Source organism: Thermobia domestica, chromosome 1 (genome assembly GCF_964235325.1).
Source record: "Thermobia domestica chromosome 1, izTheDome1.hap1.1, whole genome shotgun sequence".
In the NCBI taxonomy this organism is placed as follows: Eukaryota; Metazoa; Arthropoda; class Insecta; order Zygentoma; family Lepismatidae; genus Thermobia; species Thermobia domestica.
In genome coordinates, this window is record NC_137454.1 from 125005610 (window position 1) to 125032276 (window position 26667).

Consider the following 26667-nt stretch of genomic DNA (forward strand, 5'->3'; position numbering starts at 1 on the left):
ACATTTTCCACTGCTTGCACAACCTTTCTTAGTTCAATTTTCATTGTGATGGTGAACAGACAAAACCATGCGTGCCAACTACGTGGGTGCTCCCGGGTCCTGGCACCCACATATATAGCCTTGTGGGTGCGGTACACCTACAAGATTTTTAGTACAGTATGAACCAGAGTTTGAACCTATTTCTCTTGCGTTTAAGTTAGCCGTGTTACCGACTGAGCAAGGGCAGCTCCATCTTATCCTTATAGTACCAGTTTATCTTACTTTATCACAGCATAGCCCTTTATGACAGTGTTCATGAAATACTTTAACTGAAAATAAGTCATTAAAATATCGTGACTTCCCTTGAAACATATGACACGCCCCGCCATTGATATCCACCCGCAAATATTGGAAATTCGGCGCAGTTAGATCAAGCTAGTAGTCAACCAATGCTTGTGTCATTGGTGATTTGAGTGGTATTACGTGTGTGTTAGTGCAGTGTTATTTTAATTATTAAACAGTGAGTGAACAAAGAGGAACTAGAAAAAGAAACGAAATACGAGCAGCGTTATAAAGATGAATGGGAGTCTGTAAGAAATTTGCGAGTTTGGTTAGCGAAAAACAGTAAGGACAAGTTAGGTGTGTGATGGTCACATATCTATTCCTTGGGGTGGTAAAACTGATGGGTACATTGTTTGTCTCATGAAAAATAATCTTCCTAATCAACATCTTTAGATAGTCAGTTGTGTCTACTGGATTTTTCCTGGATTTTGGATAGAAAGTTTCTCGATTTTTTGACAAATTGGTTGGCAACAATACTTCAAGTTCATAATGGAGGTATTTAGCGGGAGTTCGACAGGGGCTGTGCTAGTGAGTGCCTCGTGGCTTGAGGAGATTAAGTGGGCCCTGTGATACACCTACACTACACTTACACATTCTGTTCCATTTACACGTACATACCTTCCCTTCTTTTTTACACTCTTTCTATTTCTACTTTCTATTTTCATTTTATACTTCCCACTTTCCTCTACTTTTTTGCCCTGTTCACATTGGCTTTTCGCCCTCTTTCCCTGTCTGAACTCTCTTCCCGATCTTGACTTTTTCCTGATTTTGACTCTTTTCCCGACTTGTGTCCTTTTCCCAAAGGTGTCCTGTATTTTATTCTATTTTGCTTTTGAATCATAAATCCTCTGTTTGAGGTACACATTTGACCATTTTGCAATAGTAGCACATATGACTAGTGAGCCGGTGCACCTACCTATTTGACCGATAATGGTCTACGACAAGACAAGACAAGGTATTTAGCGTAAAGGGAGGAATGCTTTGAAGATTAGCAATATATTAGCTTTTTCTTTTTCGTGATGTTTGTTGATTTCCTTGTGGTCAATATTTGTTTATCCTAGTAGAGAATACTTGTGATATTAACACGTTAAAGAGGTAGTAAATACTACATATATATATGTATATATCGGTTTAAAGTAGTATGAGTACTTTTTCATACAGCCATTTTTGGAAATAATGTAATGCAAGCTTGTGAAATTGAAATAAACAACAATGCTTTCGCAACAGAACAGAAATGTGGTTAATTATTATAAACTATGTAGACTGTGTTTACGCGATAAGCGAAATGTGATAAATTTATTTGGGAATGAAGCAGCAGAACGGGAACTGATCCAGAAGATACAAGACTTAGTCGCGGTATCTGTAAGTATATTAGTCTGTTCTTAGTGCTGCTAGTGGTGTGAGTTACTGCTAGTGGTGTGAGTTACTGCTAGTGGTGTGAGTTTAAATTTAATTCGGTACAGAGTGTCGATCACGTTGAGTGAACTGAACTAGCATGAGTTAGAATTCTAAAGTGGTGTAAATTTAAGGTATAAATAACCAACCAAATCGCCCTTTCGGTAATAGTATACATGAGAACGTCGTGATGTGCGTTTCTTCTGTGTTCTATTACCACTTCTACATGAAATACCATAAATTTTCTACGTAGTACAATAGTAAGAAGTATCCATGTGCACAAGACATGCGATATGCGTTAAATTCCCCCCCCCCCCTTTACACACACATAGTCATAGATAAAGTACAAGGGCACTACACATGCAGATATGAAGTACAGGTACGTTCTGTTTTATTTTCGTATCAGTCGATAAGTAAATCAAAGTCGCTTTGTTACCCCCTTGGTAAGTTCGTAGATACTCAGTGAATAATCCCTGAAAGTATGAGCGTCCAGATCCTTCGGGAACTGACGCGGCTTTACGTATACTATATACGCCCTTTCTTTGGGGCAGTTACTTGCTATTGACAAACTGCGATTAAAAAAAAACTGCAGGTTTACTTTAGGTACACCAATTGCAATGTTTGGTGGAGATTTTGGAAAATGTTTAGCACAAGGGGTCCAGCTATTTTTTCCTAAAACTGTTACAATTTCGGTAGTTTCTGTTCATACTAAGTTAGGCTAGTTTCGGTAAGGTTACTGTATGTTAGATTATATTAGTGTACGGTTCCGGCATAATTTTCGAGAAAATTATGTGATTTCGCTCCTTTCAATTAATATTTTGTCACTTTAGATTAGGTCAGGCTAGTTTAAGTTAGTTCAGTTTATTTTAAGTTAAATTTTGTTATGTTACGTTAGGTCTAGGTACTTGCATATTCCATTTCTCCTGTAAATTTTGTATTTTTTACGTGCTTCTGGACCGCGTCTGCTAAACATTTACCGAGAGTTTTTATACACATGGATTTTTTAAATTTACAGAAGGAATTTTAATAATATTTTATGGGTTCACTCGAGCAGACGGTTCTGCCAAAAACAAAATTCATACGTAAAACATGATGTGAAACATTTTTCGTGAAGAAATGAGTGTGTTAATATAAGTAATTCCTGTCATTGCACAGCATAATGTAAAAATCGTGGGTTTTATACAGAGTCGTTCTGACACGTGATTAGTGCCATACTAAAGAGTACGACTGACATGTTTCCTGTAGTAGTCAGATCTTTAGTATGACTACTCATACGTCAAAACGACTCTGAATAAGGCGGTGTAGTGTAGCTACTAAAGAGGAAGGCGGAAGAATACAAGAGTAGAAATAGGATAGGAACAAACGGTGAGAATTTCCCGTTGATACGTTAGTTATGGAGGTGTGCAATGCATGCAATGCAAACATACGGATTTATTACAAGGAATTGTGTGATAAAGAGCGTCATGTTATAAAGTTTCTGCAGCATCATGGTATGACTAAGCGTAAACTAAACTGTGCGATGTGGGGAAAAGAAGTAAACATTCAGGAATTTCTCCTCACAGAAGGCCATTTGTACCCGGGAAAGCAGTAAAACCGTTTTTGACGGTAAGAATTATTACGAGTATTTTAAGTGTTTTTGAAGGTAAGGATTATTACGGATATTTTAAGTATTTTCCACTATCCTCATTTATTCGTAGACCCGCCGTCGCTAACGCGCCTACTTCCTAAGGACGTACCCCATCGCTTCCGCACGGACAATTCTGCTGCTCTCCTGTCCTCTCTCGTTGGTTGGTTCGTGATTAATGCACTAGGTCCTCTTTTTGTGCATGTTCTGCAAAAAAAAAAAAAAAAGTCAGAATTTGGGAGAACAGTCTGGTCAGGTAATGCCTATTTTAATAGAGTACTGTGATAAAAATGGAAATATGGTGTGCACTTATATCTGAGATGCGTATTTACGTGGAAATATAGAAATGAAAGTCGAAGGTGGTATCCATGTATTCTCGTATAAGGTAATTAGAGATGGCTGTCTAATTTGTGAAGTATGATAAATTACAACTAATATTATATTAGAGTAGCTTTTATGCAATCGAAGTAGTTTATGTTTTAACGTCCGACACAGATTGGTACGTAAAGAGAGTGAAAATGAAGTATAACATTTTGCACAAACATTCACGTTCAGGTGGCCATTATACACAGTGTACAAACTGATTGAAGATGAATCAGGGTATACGAAAGTGAAGAGTTAGGGAGCGGAACCATTGAAATCTTGGTGATATAGGACGTATACACTGCAAGATTATTAATTGTGTCAATTCCGGAATTGTGAGTGATGTAGTGCATAAGTATCAGTGCAAATTAAGGAGAAAATTGGAACTTCCTGATATTGCGAGTGAAAAATCATTGTCTACATTGCGATAAAGGTAGGGAACAACAAAGCCTTTCGGGGCTTCTAACCCCCCTTCGCTCGCTCAGCTGTTTTGTAAGGATAGCACTTGTGCGTTTAGTGGCCACCTTCATTTTGTCAAACTGGAATAAAGGTATGAAACAACCAGACGTGCGGGCTTCCAAACGCCTTCCCTAAAAGGGTTTGGTGTTTTGCTGTAAACCTTTTAAGGGAATTGCGAGTGCACACCTCAAACGTGATTCCTGAAAGTGCAGAAAGTGATTGCAGAGAGAAAGAAGTATGTCGTTTATGAATTTGTTTATGAATCCCTATACTAAATTTGCTTGAATTGTTCAAATGATAAAATTCTTTCACTAATTTCCTGAGTATTTTCCGCTAAAAGAATTCCGCTAGGCGACATTAAACTACATTTGGCATAGAGAACATTCGAGGAGGTCCACCAAAAGGAACTGTTAAAAATTACAATTATTTTATGATTTGCTTATAGATACGGCTCTCAGGTGTATGAGAAAAACAACTGTATACATAAGAAGACCAACCTAGGTGGCCACCAAAAGGCACGGATTTAACAGCAGGGTTTGAAAAAACCCGGGCATTTTTGAAAAAGTCCAACCCACCTGGGCCCTGGTTTTTTTCGGGTTTAACCGGGTTTTTTCGAAATATTTCAATGTCTTCGGAGTAAAAGTGTTAAAATGTGATTTATATTTCAAGATTGTCATTGTCACAACTTGCAACAATTTTCCATTCACTGTTTTTTTGGAAAAGTGGCCACCATTTTGAAATTTTACATTGGATCGCCGAGAAAATCTATACGCGAATTTAGCTTATCTCGTGCTTCTACCGTCAAAATTTCAACTTAAAAGACTGAAAATCGCGCTTTGTAGCGTGGATACTTGCTACTTTGAAAAAATGCCGACATTTTGAAATTTTACGTTGGTATGCCGCCAAAATCTACACAGGAAACTTAGAGTGTCTCGTGCTTGTACTCTGAAAATGTTAGCTTAAAAGACCGATAGTTGTACCCTGTAATGTGTGTAGCAGAGGCAGACAAACGAGTTGAGTTGATTTTGTTTAACGTCCCTTTCAGCAGTGAAGTTATATGAGACGGAACTTACTGAATAACGTGTAATCTGAGCCACATGAGCTCACGCCGGGAATCGAACCCATGTCGCCCACGCCGAAAACGCTTACGCTAACCGCTTACTTGGCAGACAAACAAATGTAGATCAAGTCATCCAGAAGCCTGACTGATATATGAATACCAAAATGGATCTATTAATTTAAATCAAAGATACAATTAATGTTCTATAAAATAAATATTTCAAAATGTCTTATCTTCCAGCGTAAAATAAGTGGCTTTACTGTTAAGTTCACTTCCGATAATTTGTACGTTCAATTACGGGAATTTGCCGAGCAGTTATTGCAAGACTGTTTTTTCCTGAAAATTAATTTAAAACAATTAACAAAGATATAATTCATATTTTATAAAGTACCGGTAATTGTTCCAAAATGTCTTAATGAAATTAAATATCTTTCAGCGTAAAGCAAATAGTTTTATTGTTGAAGTATTCATCCGATGATTCTGCGTTCAAGTGCGGGAATTTCCCGAACGCTTCTTTCACCAGGCAGATTTTTTTCGAAAATACAGGTTTCTTTACTGAACGTCGAAACTTTCACGAGTATGGAAATTTGAATTCAGCACTTGAAGTAGTAAGTGTTACATAGTCTTCGGAACTCCTTGCATTAAGGTTCGTAAATTTGAGAAGAATTTTTACACTATTGCTTGTGGTTGACTCTACAGAATGCTTATTTGGAGAGTAGCAACAAATGACTGAACTGTTGTTGTTGTTGTTGTTGTTGGAAAACCAAATTTTACTGAAGAATACTTGTGTTTTACATCAAACGTAAGAAATAATACTAATAGTTTTACTAATGTATTTATATATTTACTACTAGTACCGCCACCTATGGCCGTAAACCCGTCAAACGTATGAGTGATAACGTCCCTCGGTCTCACCGAGACCACGAGAACACTATTTGCGGAAATTATTTTCTAAAGTACAAATCTGCATATTTTACTTCGAATAGGCTATAAGTATAATCCATACATTAATTTCTTCTATAACTATCTCAGGCTAAGCTTCTTTAAAAAAAAAAAAAATCATTCAGTGCATTCAGAACTTTATAAAGGTCTCATGTTGAATGTTGTATACCTTAACGTGAAAGTACCTGATTCTCCCAAGGAAATTCTAAAATCTGATAAAGAATCACTTTCAATGTGATCACCTTAGTTGTACCAATAATACACTAACAAAAAGCTCAAAAACCCTGGTGGGTTTTAAAGCGTTTTATTTTAAAGCGTTAGGTCCAACCGGAAAAGAACCACCGGGTTTTTTCGGGCTAGGCCCACTTGGGCAAACCCTGTCTAACAGTCAGGACAGGGCGAAGCTGTTAGATTCGTAGGGGGTGTGTCCGCAGGTGTTTACTATTACTGGAAGTGCTTGAATTACACTGGAATTTAATTTTGATACTGGAAATACTGGATATGTTGGAATTTTGAATCACATACTGAAATAATCGTGAAACGTAATTTTTCAACAAACCTTTTTTTTTTATTATTTTAATAGTCTTACAACCAGTTTTGTATGCATTGAGATTGTAAATTTTCCCAAAGAAAGACGTATACATTTTGCAATTAGTCATTTACAGCAATGGATGGAGTGCAGGGCTGTGAGGGGAGTTGGGAGGTCCTTCTAGAAATGTTAAATAATTATTGTATTTCAGAAAATCAAGGCTAATTAATTTATTAAAAATTCTTTTGATAGTAGAACAATTACAAACGTGAAATCACCAAGAGTGTTATTATTCCTAAAGAATTTTAAAAATTCATTATGTTAGGTATTTAAATTTTGCTGATAATTATACTGGAATATACTGGAATTTTGAAAATGAAATTCAGTAGTCATCCTGGCCGGAAGGGGGCAGGCGCTTTATCAACCGTGGTTATATGCATAGCGAGGGTAGTGAAAAGAAGTGAATTTTGGAAATGGTAAGAATTTCAGTAGCACTTGTCATGGTTTCATGCTAGTGACATTCCACTTGTAAACATAAAACACAGCTTCTGTACATTGTGTAGAAATACACCGTCGGTGGAAAATAGCATCTAATAGAATTATCTTTCATATGCTTTCACTTATTTTATCCGTCGTAAAGTACTTGTGATGATTTTGCACTAATAAGCCTACACTTGTAAACCTAAAATACAGCTGGAGTAAAGATTCGGTATTTAGTAAAGAAATCATCAGGAAGGCCGCGTAAACTAACGCAACAACAGGGATGACTGGTTGTTTGAAAGCTAAGTTGTGGTGGAATATCCCTTACACAGTTGGCACAAGACCCTAATATTCGTGTACATAAATCTACACTATCAAGAGCTGTGAAACGATGCGATCATCTCCGATATAAGAAGCGCAAGCGACAGCCACGACTCATGGCACAGCACAAGGAGGGACGGATGAATTTTTGCCAAAACACACATGGCCTAAAGACAGAACTGGCGTGTTTTCTTCAGTGACAAAAAGAAATTTAATTTGGATGGTACCGATGGTTGGCGATAATATTGGCACGTTCTACGGAAGGACGAACCGATGTCCTCTAAGCAACAGCAAGGAGGACAGTCGGTAATGGCTTTGGTTATGATATAACAAACCCTCATTTCCTACATCAACCACAAAACAGATAATACTTGCAGACAATTTGTTGCCGTTGCTGCGCGAATTGCTGGTACCGAATGGATTTCCCAAGAGTTTAATGCCACTGTTTTCAAATTGGGTAGCCGCGGAAATGATTGAAATATCCATGGTCTGAATATATATCCTTCTTGTACATCTTTACATATCTTGTATCTGACGAGTTTCCTAAACTTATGTCACATATCTGGATCGTTCGTACCATTTTCCAACATACCTTAGTTTCTTCTTCACTTTTTCTTCACACAAATCTAACGAATTAGTACGTACAGAAACATATGTATTGCAATGCGTATTTTTCACTTGCGAGTAATGGGTTTTACTTTTATAATGTAAGTTTACCTGAACTGTACCTTGAAGATTCATATTTTTCTTTCATTTTATCAGAATATGACACTGGATTCAAATCAAGGAATAGTGCGAATATCTTTGAAACTAGAATAGGTTATATCTCCAAGAAATGCTATGGGAATTCTTACAACATTCATTGTTTTTTACGCCAGGACAACGACGATAGGTTTTATGCTCCTACGATAAATATTTGGGTGTAAATGCGACTTAGAAGTAGTTAGACGAAAGCATTTATCGTAGCATTTCTCGTAGCAGATGTGCTGCTAAAAATCTCGTATATTATTCTATGGCATGAAAAGTATGTTGTGCTTTTACATGGTAGCGTTTTGATAAGCATTTTGTCGTGACGTAGCAAACAAATCACTGGAGAAGAGCGCAATTATGGCTCCAAAACTAAAAACAGATATTTCAGTCACTATTTCTTCTAAAGCCCGTTTTCGCATATGGTTATTATGATAACAAAGAACTTTTAACGGTGCAGTTATACTATACAGATCCATAGATTTTAAAATTTACAGAAGAAACTTCTAATGTTTTAATAGAGTAGTGTATAAGTAATGAAAATATGGTGTGCACTTACATCTGAGATGCGTATTTATGTGGAAATATAGAAATTAAAGTCGAACCTGAAATGCACGTAATTTTCAATAAGCTGCCATAAAATTTTGGCAGGTCTGTAACTTCCCCATTTTGTATCGAAAACAGAACCCAACCATCCCCATCGGGGCTTCTAACCCATTCCCACTACTTACTTCTCCTCCTACTACTAGTACTACTACTAGTCTTATTCTTACTACTACTACTACTACTGCTTACTACTACTACTTCTCCTCCTCCTCCTCTTACTACTACTACTATTACTAATACTATGGATCCGTATAGTAAAACTACACGTTACCACCTGTTAAAGTGAACCTGCACCGGAGAATGCAAGAGCACACCAATAAATGAAACGAGAAAGTTTTTTTAAATGAATTTCTGTATGTATCCGTATAGTGAAACTGCACGCTTTAACTTTGTAAAAACAAGGATGTTCCTCATATTTTTTTAATCAACATAATAATAGTATCCCTACTCTAACTTTTTTCTTTACTACAATTCAATTTCCCACACATCGCTTCTTTTAACACACCACGGCGCTGCAATCGGAACAGAAATGCTGGGGAAAATGCTACGAAATAGATCAGGTTCTATCGACAAGAAATGCTATAGCATTTGCTACTTTACACGGTAGGATATCGATGATACGATTTTTGCTACGAGAAATGCTACGATAAATGCTTCCGTCTAAAACTAGCCTTACACTCAGAAAACTGCACACCATCACATGGTGAACGATCTTGGTCAGGGTCAACTTACATTGCCCGGTGAGTCTGACTTTTATACTTTACCACTTCCACGGAATCGCCGTACGAAAATAGCGTGATGTCTTCATAACTTGTCTGCGGTAGCAGAGCACTTTTACGAAGATCTGCTTCTACGGTATTCCTGATTCCAACATTGTCGGTGCCTACTTGGTTTTTGCAGTGCTTTGTCATTGGCATGAAATTCGACAACACTAACTGCGAATGGTGCATTTATCCGCCATTCCCTGCCTAGATTCAATGTTAATGTCTACCTGCGGCTTGCTGTGCTGTTTGTCTCTGTTTGAATTCGTAAATTAAAGTAGCTGAGTTGTCCTCAACGGTGCACTTTCACATTACCCTGTTAACAACACACTGCCTTTTGACTGCTTAGTTACAGCAGTTAGTGAACTTGTACTGAGTTCATGAGCTAGAGGCAATACTTCTATCAGTTCCTGTGTCATGTTGCAGAGGTAAGTTTCCCACTGGACATTATGCGGACAATTTGTCAGCACAAGTCTAATATCTAACAATATCCACAAAAAAGCTTTCATTAGTGATTAGTTACTAGTACCGTTATTTTGCAACAATCTTTCGTATTAGATCGTTTTCATTTATCCGCGAAGTCTTTACAACCTGAGTTGCATATGAGAGAGATACTATGTTTTCGAGCTTCGCGGTTCAGAAGCATGAAAGTTGCAAGAGAGTATATTTATCTGTAAACGATCATGTTTATGTCTGTATGTATGACATGGGGTCCTCAGTTTTTTCTTCTACATTTTTGAAACTAACATTAATCCCTCACCTTATAAACGTCCAAAAACTTTTACCAAAGATTAACAAGGCTATGAAATATTCATTTAAGTTTCTCTCTTTAATTTAATACTACTGATACCATGTGTTGTTGAAGTGATTGATCCTCTCTGTCACTAGTTTCAATCCCAAATTATAGAAATAAGTTTGTAATACCTACATTTTTTAACCTGGGGGGATATATTCAGTTTATCGTTCTCAGTTGATTTTGAATCTAAATAGTGAGAATAATTCCGAAGCTTCAAAGGTTGCGTGTAATATTCCATCAAAATATATTTTTACGAAATAGACTTTGAATCCTAATTTTGTATCTGGAGAGGCTGAGTAATACATGTCACATTAGGAGATTACGGGAAAGAATAAACACAAATATACATAATATTGTATCAAAACCGAATGAGTTTTATAACAGTTATCGTGGAACTCTCAAAAATCGGAAGTGGAAATAGGGTAGGACTACCTATTCTTTACTGATTGTCCCATGCAAAATGAATCATTTAGCTTTAAACGCTTTAAAGAAAATGTACGACTTATTGCATTAAAGTCAAACACTTTTAACGGAAATTATTGTGGACTATATATATATATATATATATATATATATATATATATATATATATATATATATATATATATATATTAATTGGAAAGGGAGATGATGAGTAATCCATATCACATGAAAGCACTAAATTCAACGCTCTCGACTGACTAAAAGAGTAAAAGAAAATAGCATATATTATATAGTATCAAAACTAAATGAATTTTAGAAAATTTATCATGGAGCTTAAACAACTTGGGGTGGGGATATATTCATTAATTTGAACTCCTGGTAAAGGGGATAATTGGAAAACCTGAAGGAAAATGTACGATATATTATGCCAAAATCAAACTTTTTTTTTTATTACTAAAAGCATCGTGGAACAAATTTTTAAGATTAAACCGACTGAATTTAGACTCTGATTATTGGCAAATTTTAGCTCATAGAAATTTTCCTGAGAATGGAAAAGTAGACTAAGTCTTGTAATCGGACATCTTTTGTGGTTTATATTGGAAAATTATCTTACATGTACATGTGTAAACCTCCAACTCCTTTTACCCAAGATACTTGATGTATTGGAATCCCAATCAATAGTAATTTTGCAAGTGGAAGAAGGGCACAAATCAAGTATAATCGAAATCAGATTAGCTTTACAATTATTGTAAAACAGACGTGCGAACACACAAATGTGGACAGTAGATCGATGTGAATAGTAGAACTGCTAAAACTTGTTTCAACATCATGATAAATTATAAACGTATGGCTCATTGACAGATGTTGACTTTTAGGTGGTATTAACGTAAATTGTGCCCAAACGTCAGAAAGTAGAAAACAACATTTTTAGAAATACAAACTTGCATATAACGAAGTGAAGCTATGTATGATAATCTAATTAAGGCATAAACGTATTAACCCTTTTAAATTCTTGCCTTTTTCGGTGTTTTTCTTGAGTCTCAGATAAGCAGCGACAGTGTCATCCCTATTTATCCTAGGATCATGGTTTATACCTCTTTTTCTCAGAATGGAACAGCCTTTCAAATGGTACCACTTACATGTCCCTATAATATGCCAAAAGGGAATTATTTGAGGGAAAATCGGTATTTTTTACCAAAAAACTTCAAAGTTTGGTTCCCCTTGAGGCTCTACCGGGTCTGCGCACAAACCTACAAAAATTGAGAAAAATACTACGTAGTGTACTAATTACTTGTAACAAATACGAATTTCCTGTCTTGAATAGTAAGGGCGGGAAAAGTTTTTACCCATGTTGAGAGAGCATCAAAAAAATGCCCAAAATTTCCCTAACATGGACCCTATATATTTTTAAAAAATTCTGACACGCCCCTAATAATCGTAAAAGTATGGTTCATACGTCGTTTCGTTCAGAATGGAGTATCCTTTCAGATGGTATCACCTTCATGTCCCTCGGACATCCCTAAGGAGGGAAAATTGACTAATAGGGGTTTTCGCTGAAAAATCCCTTTTTTCCGGTTTTGGAGCCCTCTTGTGCGGCCCTGGATAAACATAGAGATCTGGAAATCACTTTCAAAAATACTACGTAGTGTACTAATTACTTGTGTCGAACACCAATTTCTATCTTCAATACTAAGGACGGGGCGGGAAAAATATTTCCCTCTTCTGCGAATATTTCTAAAATTTCCCAAGGATACTTTACAAACTTCAAAAATTTCCTGACACGTCCCTAATTATCGTAGGATGATGATTCATACGTCGTTCTCTTCAGAATCGAGTAGGCTTTGGGAAAGTACCACTCAAATGTCCCTATCATGTAGCCAAGCGGAGCAAGAATGGCGAAAGGGGTTTTTGGTCAAAAATATCCCTTTTGTCCCTCTGAAACCCCCTTCTATGTTGACGAAGAGATCCGAAAAAATTCTCATAAAAACAAATTGGTCCACTGATTGTTTAGGGAAAATGTTAGGATTCTAGGATTAAAGAGAAGCTCACCAGAAAATGTTGAAGTTAGACCTCAGTTAAAAAAAAAAAAAAGGAATTTGTAAAATGATGACGTCATACCCCCTATGTTCTGACGCTCGGAAGCGTATAGACCCTTCCAAGGCTTTCTTGAATGCCTCCTCTCTTGGAAGATAAAAAAAGGAACTAAATAGCATTCTTTGTTCTCTCTTAATCGAATCTTTAAGACAATATCGTTCGAAAACGACCGAAAAAACTTAAAAGGGTTAAAAAGTAAAATAAGTGAAACAATTGGAACTTACTTTGTTTTCTACAGCGAGTCTTCAATTATCGCTGCACGATTGAATGTAACTGTATGATTAGTTTCCTGTAAAGCAAACATACTTGGAAATAAACCAGTTCTAATGTTAACAACAATCACATTGATTATATATTTTATTTAAGCTTTGATAAACTAAACTTGTGCGAAGATTTGCGACACCCAGTTAACTACTACGTTTTTTACAACTTTTTCAGAATTCTCTTTCAGATCTTTTAACCGAAACAGCTTTCTAGTTTTAAAATTTTATATCATTCATAAAATTGAAAGACATTGTAAGTAGTTTGTAAATTAGTATTCCATACTTATTAATGAGAAGCTGTGCACTTCGTAACACTTACAAGCAGTAAGCAATAGTTACGAACTTGTAATTGCTTTCCGATTAGTTGGATATTATTCTTCTAATATGCGAAACAACTTCAAAGATCAGTTACCTATAAATATTTGAAGCTGACCTTTAGGAATATTTTCTGGATATGATTTCCTTTCAGAAAGATCTTGTCCACTGTTCCGATCAAATATACTGTTGTGATGTTATGGTAATATCTGGAGTCGGTTATTTTGGAAAATTAATAAAAATAATTGATAGAATATTGAAATATCGTTGAAATGGAGTAACAACTTGAGATAATTCTTAATAGTGTATATGTATTATATGATTTTTAAGTTCGATATAACGTAATGTACACTGATTCAAACAAATTTTTTATTTCCTTATTGCAGGCAAAGGAAGGTGATGAATTACCTGATTCCATTTGTTACGATTGTATTAAGAAGTTGGAAACTTTCGAAACATTTCAAGTTAATTGTAGCCGAGCACAATACATCCTTAAAGCGTGGACCCCATCTGCAGTTCAGAAGTCTGTGAGGTGCCGCTTAAGAGTAAGTTCTGTTTTTCTTTGGAAAATTAATGTTCAAATTACCTTCGGATGACAAAATGTATTACAGCTCGTAGAAAGCTTCAATCTGCTAGATAGCACTCGTTCAGTTGAGTATTCCTTGTTTGGAAATGATCTTTGGGATTGTAAAATTGTTCATACCTTAGGTGAAATACAAGTCAGTTTCTTACAGCTACGTTTGAATCATCGGTGCCCAAACATTAAGAATACTTTATCTCTTTCATTTATGTCAGATTCCTTTTATTATTCGTGTACATTTTTAAATATTAAAAGATGAATCACTGATTTACGTAAATGATCTGGAAGTAGCAATAACATTCGTATTTAGGTCGGAAAATTACTTCTTGGGGGTAAGAAAGGAGTAAATTATTTCCAGTTCACCTTCTCTTTGTACTGATAAAAAAAAAGCGGTGAGAAGCTGTATATTTCTTTAGCTCCTACAAAATCAGAAACGTAATGCTTTTGTGGGTGATTAAAAAAGGTAAAGATAGACAGCAATAATCGATTTTAGTTTTTTTAGTGCAATAATTTAAAAGAACGAAATTTCATAGTTGTATAACAAGTAACTTCCAGCGTCGTACAAAAGCATGCTTCACATGCCTCCTGTAGTATATTAAACCCTCCGTTTTCCGTGTCTTACAAGGGAACCTTCCGAAAATGATAGTTGCAATAAAAGATGTGACCTATACCAATTGAAAGAGCTGTAACAGAGATGTTCATTCCCAAAAAATCAGCTGCCCATAGCAATAGGTTCAAGAAATATAAGGGATGGAAGTTCGGAAAACAGCAAGGTTGAACAAGGGAAGGAAAGTGCAAATTCCGCAAAAAAGAGAGTCACGGCAAAATACAATGCTGACAAGTGATGTATAGAAAGAGACTTGCCACAATAGGGAACAAATGAAGGCCACCAGTGGGGTTAACAGTGTTGCCAACTGCAATGAAAAGTACTACTGGGAACACCTTAATTTCAATTTTACCTTTATAATAATTAACATTTATTTTTTCATTATATCGGAATTTCCTTCTTCCCGACGACAAAGAGGAGATTCCACCTTGCAGTACTAAAAGATCTTAGGTTCGGTATGAAATTATGGTGTGGATCCTTGATCACTTAATTAATTTAGCGGTTAATCAGTATTAATTCATAATGTACGGTATGTGCTATAATGCTTTCTTGAACAAGTTGATTACCACATAAGAATTTCATCCAATCGTTAGAATATTGTTTCAATGTGTAGAACGCATACGCGGCTGCTATGCCGTTATATTTATTCGTTCTTCTCCCAGTTGAGAGATCGAATTCATTTAAGTACGTTGGTTAAAATTTTGATATTAAGAGTATTACTGAGTTACATTTTTTAAAATTCTTACGGCCAGGGCCGGAGGCATGGTTCTGTGATCTAACTCACTTGAAGGCGAGATAATATGCTGGGAAAAACCCTATCATGTTAGGGTTGTTCTTACAATGTTAGTTTGAGCACTACCAACTGTACTGGTTTCAAACCCTGGTAATTTGTTCCAAGGCCTGGTCATATTTGTCATAGTAGGTCCCGTTTATCACAACCTTGGTTGTTCGATTAGAGTGCAAAACACAAAGTGAATTCCCATCTTAGGTTTTATACAGCCAACCAGTTGGATGTTGCCACTAGTTTATAGACATAGTTTTTATTTGTAGTTTCTTAAATACAACGTAATTTTAGCGTGTTACTACTGCCGATGCCTTTATCTTACCGAGTTTTTTTTTATCAAAGAATTCGGATCATAATGGTAGTTCATGCATAATCATATTGATCTTTCTGTAAACTACTGTGCTTTGTATATATATAATATCCCTACAGTATATACAACTAGCTTCTGTTTCCTTACGGAGGCAAAGTCGGAACATTAACAAGTAAGTTTAACCAAACCATTAACGCGTAAATGTAAAGGGTAACGTAATAGACCATATTTCGAGTAGATAAACATTAAGTGTATATCTGCTCTGGAAAGTACCTTAACGTATGTCTCAAAATGTTCCTAACTTACCTGAGAATTTCACCATGTCGATCTAATGGTAATTCTTGTGTATATATATATATATATATATATATATATATATATATATATATATATATATATATATAAAAGTTCATCCATTCGAAATTTTGGAAAAGAAATAAAATATAAGTAACTCTCTTAATATTTCCCCAAATTTCTAGGTTGAGTAAACCTTTTCATAAATACCATTTTCTTTTATTATCGAGTTCACCTAAAACTTGAAAATAAATTTGTTTCAAAGGTAACAGAAGCAAATATCCAGTAAATTTTGAACTTTTGTATCAGTGGGAATTTCTAATAGAAAAGGAAGTGATTTTTCACTTAAAAGTCTTGAAGTATCTGATAGCGTCTCACAAATCTCCAATTTGATCACGCTTCTGCTTTATCTTATTCATGCTTCTCTATCATGTAGTGGTCTTGGAACTGGCTTAAAATTTTACTTCGCCTAGAACGTTATCTAACTTAATATAATATGATGGTAAAAGTAATTTCGTAAGGAGCGGATTCGACAAGTGAAAAAAGATCTTTAAAAAATGTGTAGAGTAAACTTGAAATATATGTTACAGGAAAACGGATGGATTGTTTTCCAGTCCGATTATTCAAGTTTATACAGATATGCATTTGTAGTTTGAAAGTTTTTACTAAAAAAAAAAAAAATACTATCTTTCCACTGGGCCCTTGATGTAGATTTAGTTATTCATTTATTTATTTGTTACGTTCAATTGTTTGAAAGTCGTGTTTTCTTTTCCAGAATGAAGGACCAGATGATGAACTTTACTTTCCAATCCCACGTTCCGTTCTTAATCTCAGAGATTATGATGGAGACGAGGATGCTGGTATAGGTATTCAAATTAAAGAAGAGTTTGAAGGGGATAGTGATTTCCATGATAATAGATCGTTATCTTCAGAATTAACAACAGTAGTAGTGGATGTTTCTGATGATGATGACGCTGAGACACAACAGGCAAGCAGCTGTAGTTGTAACAAAAACAAAACATCATCATCTATCGCGGTACAGAGCAATTTTGAAGGAAACGAAACGTCACCTAGCATAATTTCAGATAAGACTAAAGATTTGGATGATCAACTATCGTGCATGCAAGATATTGCTATCCAATGTACTGACTTAATTTCAGTCAGCGAAAAGAATGTTCAAACAGACGCTAAGCATCTTATATCCCAAGAAGTACAAGTAGCAGTACAAGAAATAAATCCAATGATAAACGTAAAAACACAAACTAAATTAAAGCGGACAACATCTAAAAATATTCAGTGTAATCTTAATGACAAATTTTCATTATTCATCACCAGTCGTAAGAGAGGTATTGAAGTCGAAAACAATCACGAAGTATTGAAAAAGAGTCGCTTAAAAATAGATGCTAACAGGAATTCTAGAAACACTGTTATACACCCGAAGAGGCAATTGTTAAATGACAAGGACTTATTGTGCAGCTCTGACATTATATGTGAAAACAAGGAAGGTATAACCCATTTTAACAAACATGACTCTAGAAGTAAATTAATGACTGAAAGTCCTCTCAAAGGCGGCAAAAGCTTTGATAGATCTAGAACTAACAGTAGAAATCAGACCCACGTTTCTTCACACAAGTCCCACGATGTGGGAATGTGTAAACGAACTTCCCGTAACACTATTAAGACAACAAATACGAAAACACCAACCCAAGAAAAAGATGGAAAATCTGGTGTTGATAAAAGTTTTAAAACATCCTTACTCAGTGAATCAGTAATGGCTACTGTAGAAAGAGAAGGTAAAACTATTATAGACATACCATCAGCTAGTCAGGATATGGATTGTAACATAGAAGAGAACATAGTAGATGCAGGTAAATGCAAGAAAGCTATTAACGAAAAATACGCAAATGCAAAGATACTGACAAATGAATTGGAAAGTAAAACAAAATTGCCACGTGGTCGTACAAGTGACATAAATTCAGCTTCATTTCTCTCATCTCCTACCAAAATATTGAAAGCATCAAACAAAAGTAAGCGAAGTAGAAATTTCGAATACGGTAGAAGATATTCGCGAAAATCTCGACTCTCAGAAGATAACAGAGATCACGAAAATCCGAAAGTAATATTGTCTAGGATAAATGTGTCAAATACAGTTGATATTAATGACATTCCTTTATCAATACTCTCAAGTAAATCTTCTGAAATGAAGACGCATAAAAAACCAAATAATAAAAATGTTACGGTAAATATCCCTGTGAACTCAGCAGATGACAAATCTCCTGTACGTACTCTGAAAGATAAAAAAGTTCCTGCAAATACAGTAGAAGTTGAACCTGTTGAACAAGATGACAAAATGCCTGCGAAAACTGAACCAGGAGAAATATCGGCAGAATATGTTCAGTCAAATAGGCAATCTCATGATCTAGGAAGTCTACAGAATAATCGTACTGATAAACCTACGGCAAAGACAACACCAGTACACACGTTTACCGAAATAGTTCAGGAACGTAAAAAGATTTCTTTTAGGTAAGTTTATACATATTTCTTTGTTCATTTTTTTTTATATGCTCGCTAAGTTGCCAGCGGTATAATTAATGGTAAGAAAAAATTAAGCGCTAGGCGAATGTTCGGAATTGTGTGCTAGCCGTCGGTGCTAGTGTAGTTGGTTAGGATATCCTTCTGGAAAACAGGTTTCTGGGTTAAATTTCTGTCATTGCAGCACCCAGGTATTTCTTCTGTTAAACTACATCGTAGTGTTCAATGATTATAATTTACCTTTATTTTGCGTCTCTGTAGTATTGTTTATAACAAGTATTATATAGATAAGAATGTCAGTATTCAATTGTAGATGCATAGTTCAATCTGCTCTTAAAGTTTCAGACCAGCGATTACAGAGTGAATTCATAGTAAATAGTTATTTTATGTGCTAAAAGTATTCCTATCACGAGGAATGAGTGACAGTTCCAATGTAGTCTGTATTATATTCTTCGACATAAGAATTATAGCTCTTTTATCCCATTATTTTATTTATTCCAAACAAACAGCTTGCAAAATTGATAGCTTTAAAAGTAAATTTATGCAGTCTACTCTTTCTGTCAATTCTCTCACAATAAGCTGCAACGGCTTGGGTGATCTAGGCTCAAGCACCTATTGAAGATAGCTGCTATAGAAGATAATGATGGTTTAGCACCTTTGGACCTTTGCGGTAGAATTAATTTATAATGAAACTTCAGTGATCTAAAACAATCATGTAATATGAGGTGTACCAATGGATACTATAAATAGGTACTTAGTTAGACGATGTAACCTTAAAATGGTCATAGCGTCTGTGAGTAGAAAGGGTAATTGCAATTTTACATCAACGCCCGATTCACGTGTTTATTGTAGTGAACAACTGTTAATGCTTTACCGGTAGACATCAGTTCAAGCGGGTCGGCGTATGGCTTTTGACTTCGACACCTACACACAAGTTCAGTAACGAGCAAAGTTCTTTAGGAATCTGGTTACCAAAATGCTGCAAATACTACAGGTAATCAGAGGGGAGAAGTCAGGATCAGTAACAGGAACTCAGCTAGTAACCAGTATAGATGTTAGCTTTTACAAGACAGCTGGTAATCTTTTTCCTGACAAGTACTTAGCAGTGAGCGTGAGCAAGATACATCTTTTGATTTGATTTTGAGTTTAACGTTCCTTTCAGCAGCGAGGCTATACGAGACGGGACCTACTGATTATCTTGGAATCCGAACCACATGATCTCCCGCCGGGACGATATATCTTTTACTATGCACCAAACTAAGGGGTCTGTATTCCATCGGGCATTTATTGGCTTTTACGTTCCACGAGTGAACTGTCTTCAATGTTCTATCGAATGTTTAAAATTTCTTTTCGATCTCCAGATAATTGTAGTTTTCTGCAGCTTTTTCTCCGTTGCATATGGCAAGCTTTGAGCGGATGAACAATCGCCTTATTTGTACGAACTTCAGATGAATGTTTTTTTGAATGGCATATTTGATGATTGATTGCGACACGGCACCGGGTGTTCATTGTACGCGGTGTCTGTAGTTTCTACAACGTCATCAGTATGTTAAATCAGCGGAAATTGCTTGTATCAGTCTCACTAGAATCCGTCCTTGGTGTGGCTCAGTCGCTCGTACACATTCCAGGGGCGATCACACTGCATAAGTCTCACTGTGGCATTCACAGAGGAGCGCAGAGCAGTAAATCCATGTTTTTAACGCTGTGTAATTAGGCTGGAACAACCAAAGTGTGCATTGAAAAGTAATAAGCTGTAGCCTTTCCAGAAAAGATTTACGTTGAGTGCAATTAGATTTCGCACACCACAACTACTTGGCTAGCAGACTCAGTACACTTCTTAATCAGTAGTGCAACCTTCACAATAATATCTTAATATTGGTATGCCGTCAAAATAATTTAAATAATCGATTTCCTTAAAAAGTAATTTTACTTGCAAAAATTTTCAGCTCTAATTTACAATTTGTAAACATAAGCATTGAAGTAGCTTGCAGTTAAAAATTTTACGCAGATTCATTCCGACAGAAGTTTAATTACAAATTGTAGTTTCTATGTAAGATGGCATAAAAGATAACTTGTCTTTGATTATTTCTGAATTCTAAGGAAACATATCTATTGTCATGTTTCTGTAAGATTGATAAACTAATAATGACATTTTTCTTTTACAGAACCAGGCACACTTTCGAATGTCATGTATGTAATAAACAATTTCGCTACTTGTGTAAGTTGCAAAGACATGCCAAAATACATAGTGACCAACGATTTTTGTGCGACATTTGTGGCACCGGTTTTACAATCAAAAAATTATTAATTCCACACATATATGAACATCTTGGATTAAAGCCTCAGTGTACAATATGTGGGAGAGTTTTCACTCGCTTCACTAGTGTAGTCTATCACATGCGACTACACACAGGAGAAAAACCATATAAATGTGAATTATGCTCTAAACGATTTACAACAAGTTGTGCACTAAATAGTCACACATTTGTTCACACAGGTGTTAAACCATACGTGTGTCATGTATGCAACTATGCTACATCTCAAAGCAGTTCATTGAAACTTCACTATCGTACTCATACTGGTGAACGGCCACATGTCTGTCATATTTGTAAGAAAGCATTTGCAGGAAGGTCAACTTTAAGAAACCATTTAGCTGTGCACACAGGAGAGAGACCATATAGTTGCCCCTTATGTGGAAAAACATTTAAGCAATATTCACATTTGTGTGTACACATTCGGACACACACTGGTGAAAGGCGTTTTGAATGTAATGAGTGTGGGTGTAAATTTATGCAAAAAAGCCACCTACTTGACCATATGGCACGTCATGATAAAAAAAGAAAACTGTATAATGAGGATTATATTAAAACAGAATTGTAAGAGATATAACGTATTATATATTTGTGCGTGTGTGTGTGTATATACTGGTAATTGTCCTTTGATACCTTTCGTTGGTGTATGAGTAATTTTCGCGTCTTTTCCGAAAGAATTAGAAATCAGTTTATACATGCTTCTTTAAAAATGTATGTGCAAAATTATTTTGGAAATCACCTACACCTATATTTTGTATAGAGAGAAGAAATTTAGTAACTTCATTTTGGAGTTATAATCTGTGAAAAAGTTTTTTCTTAAACTCAGTATATCGCCTTTAACTTCAAAGTAATGTTTTAGCATGAGGTAAAGGAAAATACACTTACTTTCAGTCGTTGCGCTTTATGCCATTTTAGCATCGGGCAATACAAAGTACATTTTGTAATCCGCAGTTGACATGCAATAATCGTCAATTAAATGAGGAGTGGGTTTGCGGAAGGATAATGCAGAAAATATTACATAAACATTTCCAAAGAGCTACAATTAAAAGATGTAATTATTTACCACTTAAATACTGAAATTGACGTTTGAAAAATAATCGTGTTTGTTCGTTCATGTCAAATATTATTCGAAAATAATAAAAGGCTGATAGAAGCATTATTTAAATGAAAAATGGAGCTAAATAATTTACGCTAAGCTACGCATCTTTCTTACAGGTTTTCTGTGGAGGAATTAAGGTGCAAATAAAGTTCAAATAGATAGGACATTCAGAACCGAACCCGAATGTTTTCAATTTAATGTAAGTCGAATTTGCCTATGAAGTGACAGCCCTAGAGTGTTACATATATTACGTTTTGCATAAATATTGACTGAAATCATGAGGTGAGTTCTTCACATTGCCGCATTGGTGCAGGGACTGCTTACCTGGTATAAATTATCGTAGTGTAATCCTTGACTATCAGCCAACGAAACAAGGATTGCATGGGAAGTTACATGCAACATGAAAGAAAATAACCCAGTTGCAATCATTTGTTGAGTTATACTGTGTTATGAGAATATCTTGCAGACGTTTAGATTGCGAGATCTTTCTAGAAGAAAAGTTCCAATAACTATGATAGGCGAAACTGTCCTTGGTATTCTGCTTACCAGCACCGGATAGTGTGATCCTTTCCAAGCATTTTATCGCTAATTTTTTCATCGTACCTTGTGCCATTATAAAACTGCAAGCATTGGAGAAGTTCCGTGTTTGTGGAGATTTATTAGTTTTACAAAACTGAAAATTTTGGAGCAGCAGTGTGTATGTGCATCAAATTCTGTTTCAAATTTGGCAAGATAAAGAAGCTTTGGGAATATTGCACCAAGTGTTCGATGAAGAATGTAGGAGCCTAATAGTGTTATGAGAGCTTTCAGAGCAACAATAAATTCCATCGATGCCACAAAAGTTAACACCCATTAATATCATATCATGACGTGCTCGTTCGCAAAGAGTGAAATACGGAAAAATCGGCCGCTCGATTATCCGCGAAAGAGCTGAGGAAATAGAAATCAGTAATTCATCTTGTCCTTTTGTTGCTGCAAAATTCGTTCCACAATTGCTATCAAATGAACAAAAATAAATACTGTGGGAAATCTTAGGAGTTCTTTTAAACCGTGAAAACGTAGACGATAGCTTTTTGAGAAACATTAATACACTTCGCGAGATTTGGGTCTATGGCTCTGATATTGAAATAAAGGCACAGTTATCCGAAACTGGGGAAATCATCTCCGATAGCCAAGAAAAAGCATTCTTAAGTCGCTGAAACGTTGAATGGATGCTTTTCTTTTCTTTTTTTCTTTCTTTTTTTTTAAAAATTTTTGTGTTGATTATTGTGAATAAGTTGAACGTGGTAAAACTATCAACGAAGACTATTATTTACAGGTAATGAGACATGGTAAGCTTATAAAAAGGCAACCATGTTAATCTCAGCCATTTGACGTTTCTCATTGAGCATTTTCGTCGGAGAACAATGCAAATGTTCCCAAACCAACCTATTGGCCTGATTTGATACCCACAAACTTCTGTTTCCAAGTTGAAATCGATCATGAGAGGTCGTAGTATCCCATTCATACATAAACAATAAATTCTCTTCGATATCTGCAATAAAAGATGTGCTTGTTTATTGTGAACAAGTTTGAAAGATATTCTTAAGTACGAAACTTTATATATGCTGCATATCAGCAGAAGAACCTTCCTCGCCGACATATGAAACCCATTTTTTCATGGTCATATAAAGACATGAACAAATTATTAGGAAAATTGAATATATATATATAGCTTAGAAACAAACTTTTGTAGATTTAACTAGATATACTAAATTTAAGTATATATTGATACGATGTTATATGTCAATATATATAATCTGTTCCTTCTTTACAATTGACTACAAATCTGGGCATACTTTCGACCAATGTTTTTTATAAATTTGAAAATTCATTCCCCCTCTCTCTAAATGATAACGATGTATTCTATTCATTAGGATTTTGGAGTACTTTTTTATTTTGTAGTATATTAATTTTAAAATGTATTTGTATATCCATTATAGTATGATCTAGTACCGGGTAACTTATACCACTAGAGATGTTTCTTCGTTATAGCTGGGATAGTGTTTTTTCCGTTACAGGACCGCTAAGCCTTCTCGCAACTTTCTCTGTACATTCCTTGACAAAATTTATCACGCTCATCCACTACATATCTTTCATAAATTAATTTTTGGTTCTGCAGTGCTTTCCGTAATATAAGTCAGAGGCCTCTGTTAAAACTCTCTGTTGGCCACATTTTCTCTTTCACCAGACTTGTTTTCTTTAAGTTCTTTCGCAGCACGATTAACACAAAGATACTTCTGCTTGTTTCAATCATAATTTCATTTGTGAATGTCAGTAAATTTTCGAATTTTGTCCTTTTCGAAAAAGAAACATTGTCTTGCGCAATAGTGGATGCAACTGCTGCTGCTTCCATAACTTTAATCCTAATTAAGATGTTAGCCCCTCCACAATCCTCTTGTAAGAAATATTCTACTTGGGAAACTGTTTTGCGATTGCCAATGTTGTGTATAATGTCTTTAATGTAGTAGAAATCATATAGTGAAATACAAACTAACGTAATTCCTAGTATGGAATGATGTAAATAAATACAAACATACATTTATATTAGTAATATAATAGTATAGGTGTTCAAAATTAACTGTCATTTGCTTCATAGTCATTAAAATAACCTGAATACCTAATGAAATGTAAACGAATACAGCTAAGTACAAACAAAATATAGGGATTACACCCTTATTCTGGATAAAACTAGCAAAACATTTATGCTGAAAGTCGATTTTGCTAATATTTGCTCACTTTATGTTTCTGAATCCAAGAATATCTCCCTTTTTTTAAGTTACAGAAAGAACATCTGTAGCACTTGCTGAGTATGTTATGAGAACTTAGAATGAAACTACATTGGAAATCAAACAAAGCTCTCTTATCATAGGAAGGGTTCACTGTATCTGCAGTACCACTGCCAGTATCTTTTGGCCTTAATTTTTTTTTCTCACAGAAGATATTCCTGAACCCCATTTAATGCATTTGTTGCGCAGCACTTTTTAAAGCCATTCACAATTGGTCCGCAATACATGTCTGCCCGAGAAGTCTATGTCTATTCTGCACTTGGAGATACTTTAGGCTTCTTCAGCCTCCCTGTCGAGATCAGGACCACATTGGCGCATTCAGTTGCTGTAGAGCTGCCTGAGATGGTCTTTAAATGGCTTATTCATCACCAGATGTAACACTTGCAGCTAAGAAGTCATGCATTCTTTAATGGCTACAAGAACTCTGTTTGATTTAGCGACTTCTTCCTCCACTGCTGATGTCAGATGCCTCTTAAAAGCATCAACATCTTCGTTTCTTCATTAGAGCGCATGGCATCCTGCTCCAGACTGTGAGAAATGAATCTATAACCAGCTCATTGTTCATCCGCCCTTTTCCGTGTAACGGAATATGATATAAGGTGTCAGTCTTTCCTTTGGCAAAATAGTACGACTAACAATTGCTTTAAGATGTCTATTTCCTCTACAAGAGCATCATGGTACTTGCAGTGCATGTGAAAGTATACTGAAGTCTCTGCATTTCTGATTTAGCCTAAGAGGTCAGTGTCGTAAAACATGTCGCTGATTCACGTGCTTTCATTCGTATGACTTTGCGAGATATTGCCAATTACTTTTTTATGTTTCTCACGCACAGATGGCACCTCCGTTTCAATATCTCCGAAATATCCAGTCTTTAGATCCCTGAAAGCTTTCCTACTTGACAGTAGTTTCAGATTCTTTGTCCTTTCTCCATCTCAGAACTTAGCTTCTGTAACTGTATGCTTCCACAATGCCGCACACTTTTTTGCTTTTCCTAGCCGAACAAAGATTTTGAAATTTGCTTCATAGTAACGACTGCATCCTGCTGCGTCATATAAATACGTTTAGCAAGACTACAATCCAATATGCATAGGTATTTAAATAAGGTCGAGGAGAAATCGTATACATTCTTTGTGTTGTACAGTCCGCAGCAAAAGCCTGCAATATGAGGATGTAAGTTTATTGTGAAACTACGAAATCTTTTGTTCAAAAATAAGTGTGCAGGGGAGGACGCTGAGGTTTCTCCTAACGTGATCCGTGCCATTTAGACGTTATGTTGATTCCCTGGGCTTTTAGGCGTAGTTACACAGTAAACCTACATGCTCATGTCGCAGGTGTTTTGCTGCGGACTGCACAGTACATCAGACTTCACTAAGTTACGAGTGAAATACAGAACGCTTCACAACAGATAAGACAAAGAAAATCGCTAGAACAATCATTATTATCGCACAATAACGCATTAATAAACGGTACCCAAAGCGCGTGTGAAAGTTCAAAACTGAAGGCGAGAAAAAGAGTAGAATTACAGCTTCATGGAAACTCGCGATTATGATTAGTGAAGTAAAACAAATCATATATTGCGAAAGCACGGGAACTGGTATTTTTCGGCACGAAATTGCGGTAAAACCTCGTCTTGGATTCAGGTAGAAACAGTATCTACCAATAAGAAAATCCTAGACAAAATCAACATTAAATTCTAGATTAAACATATCCTTCTAAATTAGGAACATATATATGGGAGTTCTGTAATGTAATTGGAGTAATCAGTTCCACTGTAATGGACTAAATTGTAAAGATTAGAACTAATAAATAATTTGTTTTTGTA

The 26667-nt window shown here is 35.6% G+C and overlaps 1 protein-coding gene across 1 annotated transcript; it reads left to right on the forward strand.

Moving 5' to 3' along the window:
• Positions 1-1282: 1282 nt before the first annotated feature.
• LOC145688913 (uncharacterized) lies at positions 1283-26667 on the forward strand. Its single transcript, XM_081763084.1, has 4 exons — positions 1283-1683; positions 13886-14044; positions 16850-18597; positions 20772-26667. Exons 1-4 carry the CDS (start codon positions 1534-1536, stop codon positions 21484-21486), a joined length of 2772 nt encoding a protein of 923 aa, XP_081619210.1. The 5' UTR covers positions 1283-1533; the 3' UTR covers positions 21487-26667.